At 28.5% G+C, this 11083-nt stretch overlaps 2 protein-coding genes across 3 annotated transcripts; both read right to left on the bottom strand.

Moving 5' to 3' along the window:
• Positions 1-730: 730 nt before the first annotated feature.
• Positions 731-3352, bottom strand: LOC122507764. The gene is made up of 2 exons (XM_043620653.1): positions 2640-3352; positions 731-2505 (listed from the first exon to the last, which is right to left on the bottom strand). Exons 1-2 carry the CDS (start codon positions 3276-3278, stop codon positions 1951-1953), a joined length of 1194 nt encoding a protein of 397 aa, XP_043476588.1. The 5' UTR covers positions 3279-3352; the 3' UTR covers positions 731-1950.
• Positions 3353-4038: 686 nt separating this feature from the next.
• LOC122507769 lies at positions 4039-9008 on the bottom strand. 2 transcript variants are annotated; one of them, XM_043620668.1, is made up of 4 exons: positions 8782-9008; positions 8042-8188; positions 5342-7962; positions 4039-5108 (listed from the first exon to the last, which is right to left on the bottom strand). In XM_043620668.1, the coding sequence occupies exons 3-4, from the start codon at positions 5459-5461 to the stop codon at positions 4155-4157; spliced, it is 1074 nt and encodes a 357-aa protein (XP_043476603.1). In that variant the 5' UTR covers positions 5462-7962; positions 8042-8188; positions 8782-9008; the 3' UTR covers positions 4039-4154. The 2 variants fall into 2 exon arrangements, with proteins under 2 accessions (XP_043476603.1, XP_043476611.1); XM_043620676.1 differs by lacking the exon at positions 4039-5108 and having other exon boundaries at positions 6617-7962; positions 8782-8991.
• Positions 9009-11083: the final 2075 nt, after the last annotated feature.

The raw sequence follows: 11083 nt of genomic DNA, 5'->3' as shown, positions 1-11083 counted from the left end.
TCAAAGAAGATAGAAGAAGAAGATATTAATATAGAGAGAAGATATAAAGATAGAAGATGTTAATTGAATAATTTTATATTTCTAAAAAAAATGTATTTTTCATTCTTTCCAGCATTTCCATTTTTTAAATTTATTTAAAACATTATAACGTCATAATAATAATTAAAATACCCTTAAAAATAATAATAATCATTTTAAAGAATTGCTATTTTAATAGAAAAAATATATTTATATATATATTAAAACATAAAATTATTAAAATATTAAACAAAAAAAAAATATAAACTGCGAACAGATATTTTCAATTAATAAATAAAAATTTTAATTTATTTATATAAAAAAAGAAAATGCAAAAATATATTAATTAATAGAAGATGAAATAATTTCTTTAATGGCATTTGAACCATAATGACGTCACAATTTGTTCACAGCATTTGCTAAAAAATTGTGACATCATAATGGTTCAAATTCGCTGAAAAAATAAAGTTTTAATTATTTAAAATAAAACGTTGAAAAAAAAATGCACGCGCGCTCGCGCGCGTCAGTTTTTGCTAGTTTTAGTAAATAATTTCTTTGCAATAGTAATTTAAACATAACTTTTTACCATAAAAAACATTTTCAATAAAAAATTACTCAAGGTATAAAAAATTATTTCAACAATTTAAATCTTTCTAGTTCAATATTTATTACAAATTTTTCTTTACAGACATGCATCGCAACGCAGTCTTCAGAGGGAACAGAAAGGAAAGAGGATTCATCACGACACTGAAGTTGTACTTTATATCATAGTTTTTTTAAATAAGGAAAGAAAATAACAAAAAGGTGTAAAGAGGTGAGTCAAAAATATATTGTTAATAAAAATTTTTTCATTACTACCTTTACAAAAAAAAAATGTTAAATTAAATCTCAAAAATCATTTTTCTGACATTAATATCAACTGCAGTACATTTTATAAACAATAGCTATTGTTTATAATTTTTTTCTCACTGAGGGACAAGTACTGAGTTTGGAAAAAAATAGTAGACATTTTTAATCGGCCATAGATTTGCCTCAAATAAAACTTTTTAATAAAATCCACATTTTTCCGACATTAATGTCAATTGCTGTACATTATATAAACAATAGCTATTGCTTATAATTTTTTTTTACTGAGGGACAAGTACTAAGTTTGGAAAAAAATAGTAGACACTTCTGATCGACGTAGATTTGTCTTAAATTAAAATTTTTAATGTACTCGCCCTTTTTTCCGACATTTATGTCAACTGCTGTACATTTTATAAACATTAGCTATTGTTTATAATTTTTTTCTCACTTAAAAACATATACTGAGTATATGTAGAAAATAGTAGACATTTTTAATCGGCATAGATTTGCATTAAATAAGCCTTTTTAATAAAATTCCCATTCTTCCAAAATTAATGTCAACTGCTGTACATTATATTAACAATAACTATTGTTTATCATTTTTTTCATACTAAACGTCTGATAGGAAACTGAGTAAATCAAATTCCTTACAATTTGATTAACAATTTGTCATTACACACATTTTCATCATCCAACATATACTGGCCTCCTTCAACCAATTCTAAATCTAGAAGATTAATACTAATTGATAAGATTTATAAGTAAAAAGTTAATTAAAAAAAATGTTTTTCTTAAAAAGTAAGTTTGTCAAAAGTGACCACATCCTGAAGAATCGCCTCTATACATTTGAGTTCATTTTTCTATACAGTTCATTTAATTTAGATGAAAATATTTCGTACTTATTAGTAGAATTTTTTTGTTTTTTAAGCAACATGAGAACTTCTCGCATTTCAGTATACATAGAATTTAAAACAGATGTTTTTCTTTTTAAAGAGTAGAAGTATTTTAAGTCTAATAGTTCATAGTTAAAGTCATCTAGAAAGGGAAATGGTACAAATTGCGGATCGTTAAACTTTTTATATAAATTTACGTATTCCCTTCGTTCAGTAAAGTAAGGGCTTTGTTTAAAATGAATATTCTGTAATGTGATATACTTGTCATAAAATTGTCTTCAAAAATATCAGTATCTATATTAGAGGAACTAATACTTAGTTCATTTTTCATTCTTCGATCTACTATTTGGCAAAGACTTTCTTTTACTATAACCATATTTTGAATGTAAGCATAATCCACTTCTAATCTCATAAATTTACCAGACCTACCGTCATTACCTTTAGAAAGCGTAAAATGTATTTTCGAATCATTTACGTTACTTGGTAAATGAATTTTATAAGCACCGCTAGTTCCACCTTTTCCTCCTTCACCTTCAAAATTCTCTCGAAATGTATCGCACCAAGAAATATTTTCAAAATTCCATACCAAATCATAACCGTCTTGTCCGTCACTTCCTTTGCCTCCTTTAATTACAATATGCAAATTTTCTCCATTAACAATATTATCAGCGATTCCAAATAATGATCCTCCGGGTCCTCCGGGTGAACCGTGTAAACCATATATGCGATCAGAAAATGTTCCCGCCTTCTGAAAAATTTTTATATTATTCATTATTAAAAATGTTTTTTATTATTATTTTTATTTAAATTATGAATAAAACTTTCTTAAATTTAAAATAGTTAAATAAATGCTTTCATCTAAAACAACTATTGTTCACTTGCCCAACTATTTTCTCCAGGAGCACCTTCTAAACGTATAATTCTGTTTGAAATAATTTCCCAATTTGGTGCTAATATAATGACTTGTTGCAATTCATTACTAATCAGATCGTAATCAATGATAATTTTATCAAAAGCAAACATTTCCAAAACTGTCACTTTTCCAGGACAATATTGTGTGTATAAAATATCACTAAAATTAATGACATTTCCTTGAAGATGCAATTTATAGGTTCCATTATTTAATGAATTACATGAATGATCAATTTGTGAATTTAGAGAATTGTTCACCATGTGAAAAGCTTCCCTCATAAGATCTTGTTTTTTTTCATCGATTCTCAATATTGCCTCATAATGTTTTTGTGCTTTCATCAACAGTAGTTTCTTACTCTCAGTAAATCTGCTTTTATAAATTGATTCTAATATTGAAAACCACAACTTTTCATAATCATAATAATAATGCAAGATAACGTTTTGTAATAGTCTTAAAATTTTAAATTCTTGGTTATGTTTGTTATTGTCGTTATACGTTAGAAGACAAATTATGTATACAATTTTTTCTTGATTCGAGCTGCTACAAATATAGGTTATAAAGTTTTTAACTTTTTCATCATTTTCAAATTTGTTTATATAGGGGAACATAGTCTAGGTCGGCCACCTTTTTGACTTTTGTTTATAACTTTTTTTTAAAAATGAATTTGGACAATTGAAGTATATGGTTGGAAAGTCCTGTTTAATAGGAACATTTTTTCTGTACAAAGTAAATTGACAGGTTTAAAAATGAAAAAGTTATAAAGATTTAAAAAAAAAAAAATTTGTAGTCCAGGTTGGCCATTACAGTCAAGGTCGGCCATGTTTAAAATTCAAAGGGCATTAATCGTTAAAAAATAAAATAACATGTTTGGAGTTACGGAAAATTGATTCTTTATTGTTTACAGCTTGTAACTTAATGAAATAATAAAATAATAAAAATAAACAATATAAAAAATAAATATAAATAAAAAAAAATTTTGCACTAAAATATTAATAAAATTAAATAAAAATATTAATAAGATGATGAATTATATTATGAGTTATACAGAATTGCAGTTTTTGCAAATGAAGTAGCTCGTCCTCATCTTTGCGCATTTTAAACACATAGTGGCCGACCTTGACAGTAAGTAACATTACCAAATTGTTGTAACCATAAAGAAATACGTTTCGGGATTCGATTTTTTACTTTGTTTTCCTTTCAACCATGAGTCCCACAAATTTTCTGCATACTTGCCTTGACGATTCAATTTGTTTTTTATCTTTTATTAATGGTTTTTCACATTATGCACAAAACTTTTTTTGAGCTTTTTTTGTACCGACGTCACAGAAAACACAATTTTCGATTTTCCGAAAATGTAATTGAACAAAAAGTTAGGTTACACTAAGACAAGCTTCGACAAGCATGCGCGTAGGTGGCGCTAGTGAACTTGTCCAAAAAATCGCGATGGCCTACCTAGACAGTAGACCAACCTTGACTACATTCCCCTACGTCTCTTGCGATTCTTGCTCTAAATTGTTTATCCAATTTGGAAAAGATAATAGACCCTTTAAAGATTTTATATCTGTTGCTAAAATATTTCGCTTCAATTTACGTTGTTGACTGTTTGAATAAATTATACATTTTACGATTGACATATTTATGAATAATAATTCTCTAATTTTAATTATGTTCCATTTTGTTGGAACAAAATCATCATTGAGTACATTTTCTTCAGAATATATATTTGGCAATTTAGAGAAGAAATTTGTATTAACAAAACCTAATACAAGATACTCCAACTGCTCTTTAAAATGCAAATTCTTCAAGTTACTAGCATTATTGAACCATGAAAATAAATTTATACTTTTATATCTTACAAATTTTTCAAAAATGTATTTATTGATTTCCTCTTTTATTTTTCCAAATGAAGTAAAACCGTCTTCAGTGTTTGATGGCATAATGATAATTGATTTTTGAATTTGAAGATAGTTCCTGTCTAAGTCAAATTCTAATATTTCTGATGCAGTCAGAAACAAAGAATTCAAAACGACTTTGTTAATTTCTTTTTTACATGTCAGTGCAATTTTTATTTTTTCTGATGATCTTATAATCGCTTTTGTCAAATATGTTGCTAACAATGGATTTGGTGCATTTCTAGGATAGACTAAAATGTGTGTTTTGATTAGCTGATTGTAATACAAGTAATGGTTTTTCATAAACAATTCGTATAATTCAAATGTTTTAGCATACAGAAATGGTTCTGCTAAATTAACTCTTTCTCCATAGCTTAATAACTGAGCTAATTCTCTGCCGTCATTTGTATCATCTGCTATTATAAGAAATAGTTTCTCAATTTTTAGATTTGTTGATGATTGAAATAAAATCCTTGTTATTGCAAGTAATTTCATAAGAGTGCAAAAAGACACTGTTTTTTCAGTTGAAGTCGGGAAGTGCATTATCTGTAAAAAAAAATTATATACGTGTATTGTATTTGTAAATTAAAAAATTTTGAAATACAACTCTTGTATATCGATTGTTACTCGGTAGTCTTAATTATAAATAAAAGTTTGAGGTTAGCGTGCACTACGATTCAAAATATTAGGAGTGATCGTTAACGTAAAAGTTTTATTTATAATTTTTGAATTTACTTTGGATCTGTATTTTATCTGCAGTTAAAATTTTAACTAATTACCTTTTTTCCATCAATGACTTCTTTTTTTGCAGTAAAAAATGTCTTCAATTTGGATTCAACATTGTAATTATTCTTAGAAATATTGTATTCATTTGATACTTGAGTTTCGTTAGTATTCATATCATTTTCAAAGCATACATTTGAATTGGAAAACCAACTTTCTTGCTGTTCTAAATAGTAACGTACAATTTGTTGTAAATACAGCAATGTTGATTTATTGACAAAAATATCTTTAATGAAACAAATGAATTCAAAAATTTTAATATTCTCTTCATTATTGTAACAAATACTTTCGATTAATTCACTGTTCAATTCTTCGTTTGTAAATTCATTTACTGAAATATTTTTACTTGATAAAATGAACCAATCCGGCAAGAAGTACAAATCTGATATGAAAGATATTTCATTTGTTTGTATATTTTTAAGACATTCTTCATTTCTAATGGTAATCTCAGGTTTTAAGAAGTTAACAAATTTAATTAACTTCTGGTTTATTGATACATAATCATTTTCTAAAATACTTAGAGATTTTGAACACGTATTATTAACATGATCTTCATCATCAATAAGAGGTTTTATGACAAGAAATTCTAATTGCTCCTGTATAGTTAAACTTCTAAAAATGCTTTTTTCTTCAAACACATCAAAATCAAGAGAATCTGTAATCCCAAATCTTTCAAAATTCGTAAGAAAGTAATCTTTTAATTTTTTCACTCTGATACCGGTCACTGTGTAGAGGAGTAGTGACTGGCTCAAAGGTGCGAGAAAAGCACAAAAAATAATATTAATGACCTTAGCGGCAGTAGTTGACAGAGCCGATCGGTGACGTCGACCTCGAACCCAAGCAGGGTTCTGAGAGACGAGGACCCGTTCTACTCCAGGTGTCGGGTACTTGAACCTAAGCAAGGTTCGAAGTACTGTCCCCTGGAGCCGGTTGTCACTGCTTGATAGTGCGAGAGAAGAAGCTCCGTTACCTCAAGGGCTACGTTCCCCCGGACCCAGAAGGTCCCGAGTGTGGGCCTTAAGTTGTCACGGAAAAAACGTTAACCCTCAGGGTGGTGCAGAAGGTCACGAGGCCTTAAGACACCAGAGTTACTCCTCTGCCTTGTGTGGAATGTTTTCGAACCCAAAATATTCTTTCGTAAAATAATTGACAATTTATCCTTAAAAGGACTAATTGTCAATGTGAAATTTGTTTGCGTTATTTGTCCTGAAAAGGACAGGTTGGTAAATATGGTGAGGTTCCGCAGCCAGCGGAATAGAGAAGAGACGGCGTTTCCAAATTCCAAAATAAAATATTTATTCAAATATTTTTCCCTGAAGAGGACGGCAGGCAGTTGACGGTATGTAGGCGACGAGGTGGCAGGCGAGGCGTCGTTGTTGAAGTGGCGGCGTGGCAGCGGCTGAGAGCGTCACTCGGCAGAGTGACAGTTGGCAGGCGTCAGCGACGCCGCGCAGGCGTCGGTGTCTCTCGGCTTGAGAGACGTGTTGTTCCGTCGAAGTCTGGCGAGGTAAGAGCGTGAGTCAGGGAAAATGCGCGGTATTTATGCTCCTCTGCTGAGTCGCATCCGCGAAATCCCTTCCACCTTGGCAAGAGCCAATCAGCGCGTGAGTTGCCCCCACCCGTTCCGCGCAAGCGCGGTACGGTTGAGGTTTCAAGAGCGAGAGTTAGTCGAGCGGGAGACACAGGGCGAGTCAGACGTGTCTCCAGATTCTCCCGTAAAGGCGACGCACCATGCCAGTTTGCCTTTACCGTCAACTTTGTACCGTACCTCCGGTACAAAAAATCTAAATTAAGGCTAAATAAAAATAAATGAATTTACTTTTATAATATTCTTTAATGTCATATTCAGTATTCTATCTAATATATTGTAAAAATATATTAGACGGAATTATAATATACATTAAATAATATTATGTGAGATAAAGAAGCAAAATTTATTATTTCCTCACGCACGAGAAGTGAGTGTAAAAATAACACTTTAAAGGAATTTTCAAAGTTTTATTAATATTTGATTAATTTTGCAATGAATTGCAAAATTGTCTCAAATATTAAAACTTGAAAAGTAACCAACTATAACAACTCCAAGTGTACATTCTCTAGAATTTATATTTAATAGGAGAAATATAATGTTGTATTCCATTTCGCAACGACGACGTTGAATGTCAATGTCTAAAACATTTGTTGCAATCAAAAACATAGAATTCAAGGTTTCTTTGCTATTAGTATTGTTACATGTAAGTGCAACTTTTAAGAGATTGGCCGAATTTATGATCTGGCTTGTAATTAATGTTGTTAATAAAGGATTTGAAGTGTTTCTAGGATAGACAAATATGTGTTTCATTTGTGAACTAGTATGGTAGAAGTAAATATTTTGCAATATTTCATTGTTTAGAATTACTTCATTATCAGAAAGTTCTTCTGTAGCAAGTTTTATTCTAGTTCCGTTACTCAAAAAATCGGCTAATATTATCCCGTCGTTCATATCATCTGCTATTATGATAAGCAGTTCGTTAACGTTTACAGTTTCCAAAATATTGCCTAAAATACTCGATTTCTTGTAAAAATTTATTAATTCGCAATCAGAGACGTTCATCTCTTTCGTATTATGAAGTTCGTTCTAAAAAAAAATTTTGGTGTTTAATTACTATTTTTGCCATTTAACAAATTAAAAATTTTTTATATTTTTTTCCAATTACCCCCGTTCGTTTAATATCGTGATCATTTTGTTTTTCTGATAAACAAAAATGATTCGATTGTATGAAAAGTAGAAGAAAGTACAGTATCTCGTTATTGAATTTCATGTTTTATTGCTTTGTGCTTATCAAAAACTGTAGCTTACTAAACTGGAAACGATATAATATATTTATTCTTTCATTCTAGACATTACTTAACCCTTTCGTATCCCCGGAAACCCAGGAATTGGATTTTGGGGTCGCTGATTAGGAATATGAAATCAAATTTTTAAAATTTTGAAAATTGAAAATGGTGGATTCAATATGGCGGCCATTTTTTTCAAAATTGTTCGAATTTGCATAAAACTTTTAATTCGGGGGTTTTCGTTGTCGCTGATTATGAATCTAAAGTTAGATTTGAAAAATTGAAAATGGTGACCCCGAAAAACCCCGAATAACAATAAGTTTCAAGCGAATTCGAGCAGATTTGAATAAAATGCCCACTATTTTGAATTTTGATAATCTGAATTTAGATTAGTAATCATCGACCTCGAAAACCCCTGCATGAGTAAGAAGTTTTAAGCTAATATGAGACAATTTTAATTTTGTCATAATAATGTAAAAATGGCTTTTTTGATTTAAAAGTTAATAATATTAAAAATTTCAAACACAAAAATTTTAAAGAAGAGTTATAAATATTGTAATATTAATTAAAAATTCTTAACGTTCTAAAACTTAATTGCAGAATAATAGTAAATACTTACATTTGTTGACGTCAAATTTTTGGCTTTTTTTTAGAAAGAACAGAACTGAAAAATAATCTTTATTCGCTGCTTTGCATTGTTATTCTTTAATGCTACGTGGCATAAGACTGTAGTCTCTTTCGATTTTTTACACATGTTTTATATCATTTTTCTAATTTTATGTTAAGTTAGCCAATAAGACAATTATGTACACGGCGTTTTAGAATTAAAATGCCGCGAAAGCAGAAAAATATTTAAAGCAAAGAAATAGTAAAGCGCAAAAAATATTTATCGCTTTTTTATAATTTTTGCATGTTTTCGTGATTCTACGTAGCGCACGATTTTGTTTCCGCTACTTTAAAAATATTTCTTTATCGATATGACAAATATAAATACATTTTTTTAAATTAATCTATAGAGAAATATAACCATGGTGACTTAAATTATAGGAATTTTCTTATTAAACTAAATTCCAATAATTGTTAAAAATTAAATTCTTATTTTTAAAACATTAATGTCAACTACTGTACATTTTTATGAACAAAGCTATTGTTTATAATTTTTTTCTAACTGAGGATCAAGTTCTGAGTTTGAGAAAAAATAGGGGACATTTTTTACCAGCTTAGATTTTTTTTAAATTAGCCTATTTCATTAAATTCCCTTTTTCAAACAGTAATGTCAACTGCTGTACTTTATTTGGACTATAACTATTGTTTACAATTTTTTGCTAACTCGGGATCATATTCTGAGTTTTCAAAAAAATAGATGACATTTTATAGCAGTTTAGATTTTTTTTTGAAATTAGCTTTTTTTTTAAATTCTTATTTTTCCGACATTAATATCAACTGCATTACATTTTTATAAATAAAAGTTATTGTTTATAATTATTTGCTAATTCAGAATCATATTTTGAGTTTGGAAAAAGATTGATGACATTTTATACAAGCTTAGATTCTTTTTAAATTAGCCTATTTAATTAAATTCACATTTTAAAAAACATTAATGTCAACTGCTGTACTTTTTTTTAAACAAAAGCTGTTCTTTACAATTTTTTTCTAACTCAGGATCAAGTTCTGAGCTTATGAAAAGATAAAGAACATTTTTTAACAGACTAGATTCTTTTTAAATTAGCCTTTTTAATTAAATTCTAATTTTTGAAACACTAATGTCAACTGCTGTACATTTTTATAAACAAAAGCTTTTCTTTTTAATTTTTTTCTAACTCAGGATTAAGTTCTGAGTATGTGAAAAAATTCATGACATTTTTTACTAGCTTAGATTTTTTTTTTTAAATTAACCTTTTTAATTAAATTTCCATTTTTAAAACATTAATGTTAACTGCTGTATATTTTTAAAAACAAAAGTTATTGTTTATAATTTTTTTCTAACTCAGGATTAAGTTCTGAGTATGTGAAAAAATTCATGACATTGTTTACTAGCTCAGATTTTTTTTTAAATTAGCCTTTTTAATTAAATTTCCATTTTTTAATATTAATGTCAACTGCTGTACATTTTTATGAACAAAAGCTATTGTTTATAATTTTTTTCTAACTCAGCATCAAGTTCTGAGTTTGGGAAAAGATAAAGAACATTTTTTAACAGCTTAGATTCTTTTTAAATTAGCCTTTTTATTTAAATTCCCATATTTAAAACATTAATGTTAAATCCTGTACATTTTTATAAACAAAAGCTTTTCTTTATAATTTTTTTCTAACTCAGGATTTTTAATTTAGTTAGTATTGTCTAGATTATTTTAGCATTGTCCAGGTTAGTTAAGTCTAGTTTAGTTTAGTCTTTTCTAGATTAATTTAGTCTAGTTAGTCTGGTCTAGATTAATGTAGTTTAGTTTAGTCTCGTAATTCTAATTCCTTGTCACAAAATACAATTTTTCGAAAATTTAATCAAGAATTTATTTAACAAAAAACGGAGATATTTCAAAAAAGTAATTTTTATTTTGTTACATTTTCTTTTCTTTTTTTTAATAACTAAATGAATTGTCTTTTATAAAATTCTATTGAAAAATTACTGGAAAATTTTGATAATTATTAATTTCAAATATATTGTTCACAACCTTTCAATAATTGACGATTAGAAAGAGAAGTTAATCCCTTTGGTAAACAAGAAAGAAAAATTTGTTTACCTTCTGTCCTTGTCTAACTTTCCTTCACCGACAATAAAAGTATGAAAAGAAAATTGTACCCTTTCCCCCTCTCCTCCTTCCTTCGTCGAAAATTTTCTCCTTCTACCTGAGTGAATTTTTCCTTGTGCCACAGTTCATTGACTTCCTTCGGTGAGGCAGCTTTTATTGATAATTTAACTAAAT

The sequence above is a fragment of the Leptopilina heterotoma genome, unplaced genomic scaffold, assembly GCF_015476425.1.
Source record: "Leptopilina heterotoma isolate Lh14 unplaced genomic scaffold, ASM1547642v1 Lhet_114, whole genome shotgun sequence".
In the NCBI taxonomy this organism is placed as follows: domain Eukaryota; kingdom Metazoa; phylum Arthropoda; class Insecta; order Hymenoptera; family Figitidae; genus Leptopilina; species Leptopilina heterotoma.
The sequence above is the reverse complement of the archived record's forward strand: the minus strand, read 5'-3'. Positions and strand labels throughout refer to the sequence as shown.